Here is a 15,834-nt window from a genome sequence, read left to right on the forward strand (position 1 = left end):
TCACTATTGGCAGCTAATGAGTTAATGGACTCCAGGCGTACATTACCGCAAATGCCTTTGATGGATTTTTTCCAACTCCTGTTTTCTTAATTTTTTTATTTTTTGTAGCAATTGGAAGGACATTGATTCCCAGATATTTTCGGAGCATCTTTGAGGGTGGTGCTACAGAGCTCTTTTATAACTTGAAGCATCCAAAAGAGTCCTTCCACAGCAACTTTGTCTCTCTTGATTGTGACCAATGCACCATGGTCACCCAGAATGGCAAACCTATGTTCACACAGGTATGGCTAGTTTTTTTCCTAGCTTGTCCCTGCATTGACTTCTCAAATGAACATTTTTTTTGTTTGTTTTTGTCTCGCGGACAAGGTTTGTGTGGAAGGCCGTCTGTACCTAGAATTCATGTTTGATGACATGATGAGAATCAAGACGTGGCACTTCAGTATCAGACAACACAGAGAGGTCCTCCCGAGGAGCATCCTAGCCATGCATGTGAGTGCTTTGCAAAATCCATAAGCATTTATAGAGTCCTTTGTTTGAATTCTTTTTGTGCTGTCAATCATGCTGTTGCAGGATCCTCAGATGCTGGATCAGCTGGCTAAAAATATCACCAGATGTGGGCTGTCCAACTCCACACTCAACTACCTCCGTGTAAGGAAGTTTGCTTTTAATAGTGCTTATCAATATGGTTTAACATTCATAGTCGATACCCTTAAAGCCTGCATTTGGGGGCCCGCCACAATTAAATTAATTCATTAACTGTACTAAACTCCCAATTGCCAGGGCCAAGCAAAAAACACTCATGGACAAGCGGACATAACAGAACACACCTGATCGGGCAAGAGTGTGTGTGTGTGTGTGTGTGGGGGGGGGGGCAGCTATGTTACCGAATCCAAGCTCTGATTAGTGCTGCATCTATCAGAGAAGTTGAGTTGTTCTCACTGTGGTCACATTTTCAGCGCTTATCTCTAAAGATGCCTTATGTATAAACAATCGTTGAAAACAACTTTACAGGATCATTTTGGTTTTACATGTCTATTGTACTACATACAGTACAAACTCCTAATCATTTTAGTGTATTGGCTACATCTAGTGGCGAATGTTGGTACTAACATACTGAAGTTGCATTAAACTGTATTTGTAAGCAGTTGGGTGCAATTGATCAAAGAGGGTAAAATAAAGTGTGCCACAGACAAGCAAAAATAAATGTAAAAATGTAAACATTCAGAGCAAGGGCCCTGAAATGTTGCCTTGATTTTATTTATTTATTTATTTATTTATTTGAAACTATGTAATTTTTAACTCTTTAACACCTGAGCCTGTTTTGTAGAAATTTGGATGCCTTTGACGTTCCCTTTTATATTTAAAAATAATAATAATAATTGTTCACAAATGCCTGGTTGGGTCCCTTTGTCCCTTTCTACAGGACACCATAACCTTCATGTCCAAACTGTCGTTTTCTTCACTGACCAATTATGATCAACATTTTGGACCCAAAAAGACAAAAACATCCCAAAATCTTTTGTCGAAATTTGCAATATCAATGTTCCATTGACAACCAAACATGCTCGATGAACCGTTTTGAAGCTTGATAATATTTATTCAACTTGTTACCATAAACATTCAGCAGAAAAAAAGTATGATATTTGACAATTTACCACAAAAGGCAGCTATGGTCATAGTCGTTTTTGGCCTTTACACATACTATGGTCAAAACAAATTACATACAGTAGACTAACGGTGCAAAATAGTCAAAATATATATGTGTATATATATATATATATATATATATATATATATATACACACACACACACACACACAGTCATGTGAAAAAATTAGGACACCTCATTAAATATGCAGTTCTTTATTGAGAAATGTTCGCATATCAATTTCTGATCCTGTTTTTCTTTATCTCTGGAAAAGATAGTGATTTAATTGCAGGTAAACAACAACAATTAACATTGTTTTACTCATTAAATCAAATATATCAACAAAAATGTATATTCTAAGTGAGGAAAAAGTTAGGACCCCCTACCACCCAATAGCTAATGTTACCCCTTTGGCTGAAATAAAACTTCAGTGAGGCGCTTTTGTAGCATCTATCGTTCTTTAACATCAATCTAAAGAAAGTTTGCCCCGCTCCTCAACGCAGAATACTTTCAGCTGTGAGATGTTTGAGTTTTTTTTTGCATGTACAGCCTGTTTCAAGTCATCCCACAGCATCTCAATGGGATTAAGATCTGGCCTTTGACTCGGCCATTCTAGGACTCTCCATTTCTTTCTTTTCAGCCAGTCTTTGGTCGTTTTTACTGGTATGTTTTGGGTCATTGACATGTTGCAGGGTCCAGTTTCGCTTCAGCTTTAATTTTTTTCACGGATGATCTCACATGTTCCTCAAGCATCCTCTGATACACAATAGAATTCATGGTGGGTTCTTTGATGGTCAGCTGGCCAGGTCCTGCTGTAGCAAAGCATCCCCAAACCATGACACTTCCACCTCCATGCTTCACAGTCGGTATGAGGTTCTTTTCCTGGAATGCTGTATTGGGTTTACGCCAAACATGTCCTCTGTTCTGGTGTCCAAATATTTCAATTTTAGATTCATTTGTCCAAAGAACATTAATCTCGAAGTCCTGGTCTTTGTCTACATTCACTCTGGCAAACTTCGGTCTGGCCTTCATGTTGTTCTTGGAGAGCAAAGGTTTCATCCTTGCACACCTCCCATGTAGGTTAAACTTGTGAAGTCTCTTTCTGATTGTAGAGGCATGCACTTTCACATGAACAGTATCATTCGTCTGCTGTAGGTACCATGATGGCATTTTAGGGTTTTTTGGAGACTTAGCATCATACGGGCTGCTCTCAGGTTGAACTTGCTTGGACGGCCAGACCTGGGCATGTTGGCAGTTGTATTGAATCTCCTTCACTTGACTATTTTCTGGACAGTGGAATAGCTGATTTTATATTCTTTTGAAATCCCTTACCAGACTCATACGTGTCTACGATCTTCTTTCTGAAGGCCTGAGACAGCTCCTTTGATTTCACTATGGTGTTTTCTCTCACTTCAACAGTCAAGGGCGCACCAAACTAAATGTGAGGTTTAAATAAGGCAAGCCTCCTTCAAAACACTGGGAAATGATGTTGTAATCATGTGCACCTGATGTGATACCCCTGTGTGTGATTTTAGCCCTTTTAAGTGAGATTGAATGTGGGGGTTTCCTAATTTATTCCTTAACAGAAATTGCATTTATCTAAAATTACATTTTACAGAAAGTTATTTTTAAAAAGAAATCTATTTTAATTGTTGAGTTCTGTTACTTGAATCTCTCAAAATGGTTAAAATTGATATTAAATATCCATATGACCAAATATGTTAGAAAACACACAGGCTTCCATAGGGTGTCAATTTCACAACAATATTTCCAATAGGGAGATTGTGACAAGTTAATCAATGTCACAATCATGGAGATAGTACTGCAGTGGCTTCAGCAGCACAAAGCACTTTTTTCTTCTTTTTAGTCATTAACACACTCTTTACATTTATATCATTTTAAGCTATGTGTGATATTGGAGCCCATGCAAGAATTGATGTCAAGACACAAGACTTACAGTTTGAGCCCCCGAGACTGCCTGAAGACGTGCCTCTTTCAAAAGTGGCAGAGAATGGTAGCACCCCCAGGTACGAAAAAGACAGGCTTTACTAAATAATTAACTTACTAAGTAAATACTTTGGCTTTGACCCAAAGTGCCATTGATTTTTTTAAGCCCGTGATCTTTTCTTCATTTGCTTGTAGCCGAGCCTGCAAGACAAGCACCTAACAAGCGACGGAAAAGGAAAGTGTCGGGCGGCAGCACGGTGAGCTCGGGAGGGGGCGGCAATAACAACAGCAACAGCAAAAAGAAGAGTCCAGCCAACAGCTTCTCCCTCTCTAACCAGGTACCTGTGCCTTTTTTATTTTATTTTTAAACGGTGGCACATCACAGGGGAGTCTTGTAAATAGATTAACTTTACACGGACGTCTTCTCACTGTGACATTACTTAGAGGTACAGTTAATTAATTGTGGAATGTCGTTAAGGAATCTTGTCGTGGAATAACCGCTGAAAGATGCCACAAGTTGGTTGACTCCATGACACACAGATGTGAAGCAGTTAGGGAAAAAAAACTGTCACACAACTAAATATTAGTTTATTGGCTCAAAGGATTGCTAAATTCTAGAAATAAAAATGTTTGCACAAAATAGATTTGAGTTAGTAAAGTCTCAACGGCAGACACTTTTTTTTTTAAACACACCCCTTTCAACTAATTTCCCAATCGAACAGACTTAAAGATGAAGTTCAGAATTTTTGACATTAGGCTTAATGTTCGTGCTAGCGGGGGCTCAGTTAGTCAGTGGAGTTGATTTCAACAAATTCCGTGCAGTTTGATAGTTATTTAGTAGTTTCAGGGCTTCGGAGTTGCTAAGCTCGCGCGAGTCAATGGTCCTGTCTTTGCATTGCCAATACAAATATTAACAGATCTAACCTAGTTAAATAAATTCAAAATGCAAATCATTGTTCAAAATACCCATCTGGCCAGAACAATGTCACACCAAACTGCCGTAATTCATTTCATTCTGTGGGACTATTTTTTTTAGATGCGTAATGTGACCACAATAGAGAGGAGAGCTTCGGCCACTCGTGCTCATGCTGCATTCGAGGAATGTGGGAAACCGGACTTAACCTGCTGGAATGGTACCAGTTGCGACCTCAAGGCGTTCCCAGCGAATATAAACGGCAAGATGGCCGATCGTGACGTGGTTTTTTTGATGGCCGAGAAAAAAAAAAAGATTTTGACCTTGCCTTCTCGGAAGCGATCAAGTAGTGGAGCACCATTTTGTTGAGTGACATCAGATTGAAGCAACTCATGAAGTCGGGGTATTTTCCTCTCAGTTCGTGTGGCGTTCCAAACTTTTTCCTGGTCGGAGGTTGGAAAACTCAGACTTCCCACCTTCCTTGAATGCAGCATCAGTCTACTGAGTTTTTGCTGAAGAACAGCAACATGGTGAAGTGTGCATGTGGAGACTATGGAAACAGAAGAAATTGGCAAATAAAAGTTTCCACAAAATTCTTCTAAAGAACAAGGAACAATATAAACTGTGGTTACTCGCTGCTGGCTATGACATAAACAAACCGGTGGAAAAAAATATCACTCCGCGCTGCAGCCTGTTTCCTGCAGAGCTGCTGGATTAAAAATGTTGCTGTTCATACTACAGTTATTGACATGAAATAGTAAGTTTGAATAACTTTATCCTGAAAACATAGCCAACACTATTGATTGCATGGGTCATCGATAATCTTCATGTATGCTTATGTTGTTGTTTTTTTTATTGGCATGCTAAGACTGAGCCATTGACTCGCGCTAGCTTAGCCACTCTGGAGCCCTGAACTAACAAATAACTAGCAAACTGCACGGAATTTTAAAAAATCGTCTCCAACGACTTATTAAACCCCCGCTAACTCAAAGATTAAACTTACGGTAATGTAAAAAAATTCTGAACTTCCCCTTGAAGAGTTTGAATGTTGGGTCTTGTTGGTTTTCTGAGGATCTACTGCACCTACTGCTAAACTGTTTGCCATTTAGCAATAAAAGATATTCGGATTGTATCAAGATAGCATGAAGCTTGTATGCCCATAAAAATCTATATATAAGATACAGTGTATCACAATAATGAGTACACCCCTCGCATTTCTGCAGATCTTTAAGTATATCTTTTCATGGGACAACACTGACAAAATGACGCTCTGACACAATGAAAAGTAGTCTGTGTGCAGCTTATATAATAGTTATTTCCCCCTCAAAATATAGCCATTAATATCTAAACCCCTGGCAACAAAAGTGAGTACACCCCTTAGAAACTACATCCCTAAATGTCCAAATTGAGTACTGCTTGTCATTTTCCCTCCAAAATGTCATGTGACTCATTAGTGTTACTAGGTCCAGGTGTGCATAGGGAGCAGGTGTGTTCAAATTTGTAGTGCAGCTCTCACATTCTTTCATACTGGTCACCGAAAGTACCAGCATGGCGCCACATGGCAAAGAACTCTCTGAGGATCGTAAAAGACATATTGTTGCCCTACATGAAGATGGTCAAGGCTACAAGAAGATTGCCAACACCCTGAAACTGAGCTGCAGCACAGTGGCTAAGATCATCCAGTGTTTTAAAAGAGCAGGGTCCACTCAGAACAGGCCTCGGGTTGGTCGTCCAAAGAAGCTGAGCGCACGTGCCGAGCGTCACATCCAAATGCTTTCTTTGAAAGATCGTCGCAGGAGTGCTGTCAGCATTGCTGCAGAGATTGAAGAGGTGGGGGGTCAGCCTGTTAGTGCTCAGACCATACGCCGCACTCTACATCAAATTGGTGTGCATGGCTGCCTCTCCAGGAGGAAGCCTCTTCTGAAGACTGTACACAAGATAGCCCGCAAATAGTTTGCTGAAGACATGTCAACAAATCACATGGATTACTGGAACCATGTCCTATGGTCTGATGAGACGATGATTAATTTGTTTGGTTCCGATGGTCTCAAGCATGTAGGGCGGCGACCAGGTGAGGAGGACAAAGATAAGTGTGTCATGTCTACAGTCAAGCACGGTGGTTGGAATGTCATGGTCTGGGGCTGCATGAGTGCTGCAGGTGTTGGAGAGTTACATTCCATTGAGGGAAACATGAACTCCCACATATACTGTGGAAAAACTGCTGCAGATCATGATCCCCTCCCTCCAGATACTGGGTCGCAGGGCAGTGTTCCAGCGTGACAATGACCCCAAACACACCTGCAAGGTGACCACTGCTTTACTGAAGAGGCTGAGGGTAAAGGTGATGGACTGGCCAAGCATGTCTCCAGACTTGAACTCAATACAACATCTTTGGGGGATCCTCACGTGGAAGGCGGAGGTGCGCAAAGTCTCAAATATCCGGCAGCTCCGCAACGTCGTCATGGAGGAGTGGAAGAGCATTCCAGTGGCAACCTGTGAAGCTCTGGTCAACTCCATTCCCAGGAGAGTAAAGGCAGTTCTGGATAATAGTGGTGGCCACATAAAATATTGGCAGTTGACATGTTGTATGTTAATATTGACAACTTTCACTAAGGGGTGTACTCACTTTTGTTGCCAGGGATTTAGATATTATTGGCTGTATTTTGATTTTTTTGAATGGAAAATAAATGAACTCTATTATATAAGATACACACAGACTACTTTTCATTGTGTCAAAGTGTCATTTTGTCAGTGTTGTCCCATGAAAAGATATACCGTAATTTCCCGAATATAACGCGCACTTTTTTCCCCAAAATCAACTTGTAAAATCATGGTGCGCATTATAAACGGGTACATGGACGGAGACAGATATATAAATATAATATATATATATATTATAAACCGATTTTCATTTTTTATTGACACGGCCACGTTGTGTTGAAGAAACGTATGCGGCGACCCATTGCCGACCATTACGGTACGTGACGTCACCATTTTGTTTCGGTAATACTTCACTCTAATCGGCCGAATGATTTCGTCTGTGTTAAATTGTTTTTTTCACTCTTCATAAAGCACAGAATTTAGTTTCTTGAACTCATTTGAGTCAACGTTTATTGCAGCTCCGCAACTCTGACCATAACAAACGTAAGCACACAGACTTCCTGTGTCCGTCAACTATATCTGTCCCTCGGGAAACTCAAACCCAAATAACAATAGTTCCTATTGTTACTGACGTATTGACGGCGATGAGCTCTCACAGATTTCCGACTTACGTTCTCACTTTCATTTTACCGTATCAATCCATGGAAGAAACATTTATTCATCATGATGAAACGAGCAAGTTATACAGCAGCCTTTAAAAGAAAAGTCACATCTGTTTTGTTTTCTCCTAGATTCTGGTAAGTCGGAGAAGGTGTCAAATCATATTATTACCGTAAATATTGTCAGTTTATGGTAATGTTTTGAACTACCAATGTGCTATGCTTGTGCTGTGTTTCACCAGTCATCTGTACACGAGCTCTGTTTTCTTGTATTCTTCTATTTATTGGTGCTAAAATAAGGGTGCGCAAATTTATTTTACAAATAAATTTGGGGTGCGCATTATACACGAGTGCGCCTTACAGTGGGGAGAACAAGTATTTGATACACTGCCGATTTTGCTGGTTTTCCCACTTGCAAAGCATGTAGAGCAGACATGTCCAAAGTCCGGCCCAGGGGCCAAATGCGGCCCCTGGTCAAATTTCATCCGGCCCCAAGCCACTGTCATAAAATCAATAACGTCTTGCCCGCACACAAACTTAATAAATTGGTCAGCAGTACTGCTACCATCATATGAAGTAGCTTCAGGGATAGGTGGAAATTGGACTATTTCTTCACAAAAATATGCAACAACTGTGTCTGCCTCATTTGCAAAGAGACAGTCGCCGTTTTTAAATAGTTCAATGTGAGGCGATATTACTAAACAAGAGATGCTGACATGTACGATGAGATTACAGGGAAGATACGTAGCGAGAAATTAAAGCAACTAGAAGCTAGTTTAATTTCACAGCAGCAGTATTTCGCAAGAACCCGAGAATCGAAAGAGAACGCCACAAAGGCTAGTTGCGAGATTGTTGATATTATTAATTTAAAAAAATAATAAAGCAAATGTGACACACAGAATGGCTTGCTAAAATTTGCTTAAATATATTGTTCTCCGTAAAGGACGTCAACCAAGGTCACCCCCCACCCCCCACATTTTTACCACACCAAATCTGGCCCCCTTTGCAAAATGTTTAGACACCCCTGATGTAGGGGTCTGTAATTTGTATCATAAGTTCTCTTCAACTGTGAGGGACTGAATCTAATACAAAAAAAAAAAAAACAGAAAATCACGTATGATTTTTAAATAATAAATTTGCATTTAATTGCATGAAATAAGTATTTGATACATCACAAAAATCAAACTTAATATTTGGTACAGAAACCTTTGTTTGCTATTACAGATACCAAACGTTTCCTGTAGTCCTTGACAAGATTTGCACACACTGCAGCAGGGATTTTGGCCCACTCATCCATGCAGATCTTCTCCAGAGCCTTCAGGTTTCGGGGCTGCTGCCGGGCAACACGGACTTTCAGCTCCCTCCATAGATTTTCTATCGGGTTCAGATCTGGTGACTGGCTAAGCCACTCCAGGACCTTATAATGCTTCTTACAGAGCCACTCTTTAGTTGCCGTGGCTGTGTGCTTTGGGTCGTTGTCATGCTGAAAGACCCAGCCACGACCCATCTTCAGGGCTCTCACTGAAGGAAGGAGGTTGTCAGCCAAGATCTGGCGATACATAGCCCCATCCATCCTCCCCTCAATACAGTGCAGTCGTCCTGTACCCTTGGCAGAGAAGCAGCCCCAAAAAATGATGTTTCCTCCTCCATGTTTCACGGTTGGGATAGTGTTCTTGGGGTTGTACTCATCCTTTTTTCCTCCAAACACGACGAGCCAAGTTTAGACCAAAAAGTTCAATTTTGGTCTCATCCGACCACATGACCTTCTCCCATTGCTCCTCTGGATCATCCAGATGGTCAGTGGCAAACTTCAGACGTGTCTGGACATGCACTGGCTTCAGTAGCGGGACCATGCGTGCGCTGTAGGATTTTAATCCATGATGGCGTAATGTGTTTCCGATGGTTTTCTTCGAGACTGTGGTTCCAGCTCTCTTCAGGTCATTGACCAGGTCCTGCCTTGTAGTTCTGGGCTGATCCCTCACCTTCCTCATGATCAGTGATGCCCCACGAGGTGAGATCTTGCATGGAGCCCCAGAACGAGGCAGATTGACCGTCAACTTGAACTTCTTCCATTTGCTAATAATCGCTCCAACAGTTGTTGCCTTCTCAGCAAGCTGCTTGCTTATTTTCCTGTAGCCCATCCCAACCTTGTGCAGGTCTATTATTTTATCCCTGATGTCCTTACACAGCTCTTTGGTCTTGGCCATTGTGGAGAGGTTGGAGTTTTTTGTTTGAGCATGTGAACAGGTGTCTTTTATACAGGTAACAAGTTCAAACAAGTGCAGTTACTTCCGGTAATGAGTGGAGAACAGGAGGGGTTTTTTAAAAAAAGAACTGAGAGCCGAAATATTTACTAGTTGGTAATGTATCAAATACTTATTTCATGCAGTTAAATACAAATTTATTATTTAAAAATTGTACAATGTGATTTTCTGGATTTTTGTATTAGATTCCGTCCCTCACAGTTGAAGAGAATTTATGATACAAATTACAGACCTCTACATGGCTTGCAAGTAGGAAAACCAGCAAAATCGGCAGTGTATCAAATACTTGTTCTCCCCACTGTATATTCGGGAAATTACGGTACTTAAATAGCTGCAGAAATGCGAGGGGTGTACTCACGTTTGTAATACAATGTACTTTATAATTATATCTGTAGGGTTTAAAGGGAGAGAAAAAGAATAATGGCTTTACAGTCTGAAAAAGTCGGTTTCTCAATAACTGAATTATGAGCATAAATGTTTGTTAGATCTTAGTTCCCTGTGATTGGCTGGTGAGTAATCTAGGGTGCGATGTGCCTCTTACAATTAAATGGCATAGGCTTCATGAGGAAAAAGTGGTGTCGGAATTTGATGTATTGGACTTGGCCCCTACCTCAGGCTCTTACACATGAACCCCTTTCACATACACCAAAACACCATTTAAATCTGGGCAGGCCTTGTATGTGAAAGCAATTTTTTATATTATTATTATTTTCTATACACGAAAGGTGCCGATCTGCCCAAATAAGTCCCGGAACAAAGAGAGGCCAAAATCAAGAGGTGCCGGTTCTTGTTCTGGCAGGATCCGGCGCAAATTAACCCCTGTGTAAATGTGAACAGTGAAATCACGTTGGAGGTGTTGCTTCCCCTGGCAACCACCCTCGGCAAGCATGTCGGCTGTCCTTCCTACTCTAAGCCGCGACCGTCTGTTTCTTTTCGGTAGCCGAAGTACTCCCATACTAGACTACTTTCTTTTTTGAGGGGGGAAAAAATCTCAGGTGAAAAAAATGTTTTTTTATCTTGGTCTTTGAAAAAGACCTAGATGGTGTTATTCTGTTTCTTCTTTTGAATGGGATTTCTTCAGCGCGCTGCACAGCCCAAACCATTTGACCGATCGGCACCATTCAAATATCGAAACAACCGGAATTTTCAGTTTTTCGAACAGCCCAAAAAAATTTTCCGTTTGCCCGTAAACGCTGGTTTTTCATCGATTTTTTTTTTTGGGGGGGGGGGGGGGGGGTTCAAAATGTATCTAGTCCTACAATTTTTGACCAAACCACATGATTTGGACATCAACAATTCCGTGAGGGGCATAAAAGTTGTATACAGAATTTGGGGGGGGGGGAATTACAGTTCCCTGGAAATTTGCCAAAACTTTTTAAATGGGATGCAACGTTCAAATTTCCTATGGAATTTACATTGCATTGATGCCATTGACAGCCATGTATGTCGAATCTATTGATGCCAATGTACTTGGATTCCATTTACGCATATGTAACTAGATGCCATGGACGTCCAAATTTCCCCATTCATTTCCAATGGCATTGATATTAAATTGAGGCCAATTTAGTCTGATGCCATTGGTGGCCATGTATATCATTTCTACTGATGCCAATGTACTTGGATTCCATTGATGCATATGGATGTCGATGCCATTGACGGCCATGGACGTCCAAATTTCCCATTCATTTTCAATGGCATTTAGTTTGTTTAATGCCATTGACAGCCATGTTTGTTGATTCTATTGATGCCACTGTACTTGGATTCCATTGATGCAAATGTAAATCGAAGTCATTGACAGCCATGGATGTCCAAATTCCCCATTCATTTTCAATGGCAAAAAATAATTGTCCCCAAATCAACAGGAAATGACCAGATATCAATAAGACGTGTCCCCCAAATGACCTGATATGACCAGGAACACCCCCCCTCCCCCCAAATGTCCCCAAACGACCTGGACATGTCCCTGAAACGCCCCCAAATCAACAGGAAGTCCCCTGATAATGTCCCCAAACAAACTTGGGCGAGGCTAAGATCTGTATCCCCACACAGCATAGACCCAGAGTCATTTCTCCAGAAATTGCAGTTTCTAGTTTGTTGTTGTTATTTCTTTGTGTTGCAAGCTACAGGAAAAGTGTGTGCCTTTTATTTTTAGGATCAAAATTCCTCACCCGCTTCATAAAACTCAATTATTTGTTTTTGTAGGACCTGGTTGGAACAAAAACCTGTACTGTGCCGGATCTCGAGGACCGGAGTTGAGAACCACTACGCAATCTCAAACTGCTCCAGCACACACATTCAAATACACACACATACATCCACGCAACATTTGGGTACAGCAGGATGGTGGTACGCTGCATGTCTGGACCAGATTCGACAGAAGTGTTTTCGTTTTCTATCTTTTTTAATGTAAAAGAAAAAAGAAAAAAACCTGAAATATTCTTTGCACTGTTTTCACAATTCTAGTCTATTTTTCTTACTTGTGTTTTTTTCTTTTCCTCATTATTGCTGATGTAAGAAGTGTAATCCATCTAAACCTTGCGGTATATTCACGTATAAATATTTGCTGTTAGAACCTTCTTGTGATGGTAATAATGTGAGTTGTTATAGAATCCTCCATCTTGTGTCTCACTGTCAAGGCCAGTGATTTGAATGCTCTTCTAATATAGTGGATGGCGCGGGAGGGGATCCTTTGGCTAATGGGATGTAATTTTTAATTAAAAAAAAAAAAAAAAAGACCGGGACATAGACTTCATAATATATTGACGGCTCAGATAGGTCATGCACTGCGCCTCCCATTCAAGTAGGGGGCAACCGACATCAAGAGGAGCTATTCACAAACACGCACGCTGTGATCTAACGCCGAATTTCTATTGAAAAAGTATGAAAGCTGTACCGCATACAAACAGGAATGATTGTCTCAGGAGTGATTTGTTCGAGGATTCAAGGTAATTATTATATTTTTCGTACCATGCATGCATTTTGAAACGTTAAAAAAAATCAATGGTAGAAATCAGCTGGTACTGCATTGGGATCATAGTTTTCAATATTTACGTAAAATAAATGCTAAATGCACATATTTTTGCTTTCAACCAAGAATCGAGACGGTTTTACGTCGATATCTATAAAGAATTCGGGGATTTAAGCATTTCTGCACAAGAATTTTCACCGGAAAAGCTCTGTACATCAGACGCCGCTAGTTACATTCACAAACAGACTAGCATTGTACTTCGACATATTTACGTGAAATAAATGCTAACTGCACTTTTTTTTTTGTTTTTGTTTTTTTGTTTTTTTCGCTTTTAACAAAGATTCGAGACTCTTTTACACCCATATCTATAAAGAATTCGGGGATTTAAGCATTTATTCACAAGGATTTTCACCGGAAAAGCTACGTTTACATCAGGCGGCTGCTAGCTTCATTTACTAACAGACTAGCATTGTACATCGACGTGTACGTAAAAAAATACTAACTGCACTTTTTTTTTTTTTTTTTTTTGCTTTTAACCAAGAATCGAGACTGTTTTACGTCCATATCTATAAAGAATTCGGGAATTTAAGCATTTCTTCACAAGAATTTTCACCGGAAAAGCTACGTTTACATCAGGCGGCTACTAGCTACATTCACTAACAAATTTGTATTGTACTTCGACATATTTACGTAAAATAAACGCTAACTGCACGTTTTTTGTTGTTTTTAACTAAGAATCGAGACTGTTTTACGTCCATAGCTATAAAAAATCGGGGATTTAAGCATTTATTCACAAGAATTTTCAACAAAAAAAGCTCTTTGTCTGCGATTTCACTCAGTCAGCTTTGATGGCCTCGCCAACAATGCAGGCCCCGCTCACAGTGTCCCGTCAATACATTATGAAGTCTATGACTGGGAATACTTGTAACATTAAACCAAGACATGATGGAGAAAAAAAAAACCTTGAATTTCTTTTAAATTTCAATGAACATTTCCCAAACGGTTCCCCACCTGTGCAGTAAGACAAGGCCCGCTTTTTATGCATCGTGTCATTGTCATCTTCAATAACTACTTGGGAGGGGGGTTGCTCTCTTCTAACAGAACAGAAAATGTTGCGAATTTGCTACTCAACTATTTTAACACCACATTTTGACACCATTGTACTATAAGAAAGAAAAGAAAAATGTTTTGTATTATGTTTCCCAGAACTGTTTTTAGTCCCAATTAAAGAAAGCTGCAGCCCAAGAAGCCCCATGTAAACAGTCTTTAAATATCAACTACACTGCTCTGTTTGGTTTTAATGAAGAATCATTTGGTTGGCTTTACTTCTCTTGTTTGTCTCTGTGTGTATATTTTTAGCTAATCCTTTCTGTAAAATTTATTCTACGTATCCTTCTAGAACTATAAAAATCTTAACAATGTAAAAACAATACAAAAAAAAGCCTCTTTAAGGTTTTGTTTTAATGTGACTTTTAATGATACAATCACAGATACAATAATTCTGTCTTCATTTAAGTAAACATTATTTATTTTTCTATGTACTGACATATTTTCAGTCCGATCCACCTGTACAGTGCTCATGATTACTCTGTGGATATTTCTAAGGGCTGACGGGTCAGTGAAGTTTATTTGATTTGTTTTAGTCATGAAATACCCAAGTGAATTCCGTATAAATATTCACACAATGTAAACATTTTATTTGCTGTTGTAGGTTCCCAGTCCATCTGAATCATGTATCAGATGTACAAATAAAAATAAGCAATTAGATGACACCATGTTAAGAGACGGTTGTCTTTATTTAACAGACACGCCTTAAAGTGCACCACAACATTTTCTTGAGGGGGGCGCCTTACTACAGTACTGGCCAAAAGTATTGGGACCCCTGCAATTCTGTCAGATAATGCTTAATTTCTCCCAGAAAATGATTGCAATTACAAATACTTCAGTAGTAATATCTTCATTTATTTTGCTTGCAATGAAAAAAAAGAATGGGGGAAAAAATGGGCCGGGCAAAAGTATTGGCACTCTTTGAAAAATCATGTGATGCTTCTCTGTGTAATTAAAAGTCCTGTTACTTACCTGTGGCACATAACAGATGGTGGTACTAACTAAATCACACTTTCAGCCAGTTAAAATGGATTAAAGTTGACTCAGTTGATGCTGCTCAACGTGTAGTTGCACCACTGTAGTAGCAACCCTTTGCTCTGATTACTTTTTTGCACACTTGCCATTCTTTTAATTAACTTCAAGAGGTAGTCACCTAAAATTATTTTTGACTTCACAGGTATCCCTTTTCGGGGTTAGTGGAATTTATTGCTTTATCAATGGGGTTGGGATCATTCGCGGAGATTAAGGGGGGGCCGCGATGGGAGTGTAAAATGTCATTGCATATAATTGACTTTCCAATATATGAATTTAAAATTAAGACTTTGCCAGTAGAATGTTGTCAATACAAGTTGTAAACCAATAAAACAACAAAAATGAATGAAATGGACAAAAAAAAATTATTATAGCTTAAAATTATTTTTCAAACAGATCATGTGACTAACACCTTAGTGATGGTCATTTGCTTTACTTAGCCCAAAAAAAAAAACACCTCTGGACAGAAGAGGCAAGATGGATAATGTATTTTTTACAAACCCAAGCTTTCATAAGCAGCAACAACTACAGAGTGAGAACCAAGCATTGAAGATGTGGACCTTGAAACGCCGGAGAGGACCGCCAAAATGGTGAGCGGGCTTTGAGTTTGCTCCACTAAAGACGTTAACCCTAAAAAATGATGGGAAACAAAAAAATGCTCATTTTCAACATATTTTTATAAATGTGTCTGGCTG

General features: G+C 39.8%; 1 protein-coding gene across 1 annotated transcript in view; it reads left to right on the forward strand.

Annotated features, from left to right (window-relative positions):
* The window catches only part of LOC130922758 (LIM domain-binding protein 1-like), a 58,662-nt gene extending 45,380 nt beyond the window's left edge, over window positions 1–13,282 (forward strand). Inside the window, exons 6-11 of the mRNA XM_057847747.1 lie at window positions 109–281; window positions 367–489; window positions 571–648; window positions 3,552–3,675; window positions 3,791–3,933; window positions 12,235–13,282. Of these exons, the coding sequence (XP_057703730.1) occupies window positions 109–281; window positions 367–489; window positions 571–648; window positions 3,552–3,675; window positions 3,791–3,933; window positions 12,235–12,288 (695 nt within the window). The 3' untranslated portion in view covers window positions 12,289–13,282. The remainder of the gene's footprint in view (window positions 1–108; window positions 282–366; window positions 490–570; window positions 649–3,551; window positions 3,676–3,790; window positions 3,934–12,234) is intronic.
* Window positions 13,283–15,834: the final 2,552 nt, after the last annotated feature.

This window comes from Corythoichthys intestinalis, chromosome 10 (genome assembly GCF_030265065.1).
Source record: "Corythoichthys intestinalis isolate RoL2023-P3 chromosome 10, ASM3026506v1, whole genome shotgun sequence".
Lineage (NCBI taxonomy): Eukaryota > Metazoa > Chordata > Actinopteri > Syngnathiformes > Syngnathidae > Corythoichthys > Corythoichthys intestinalis.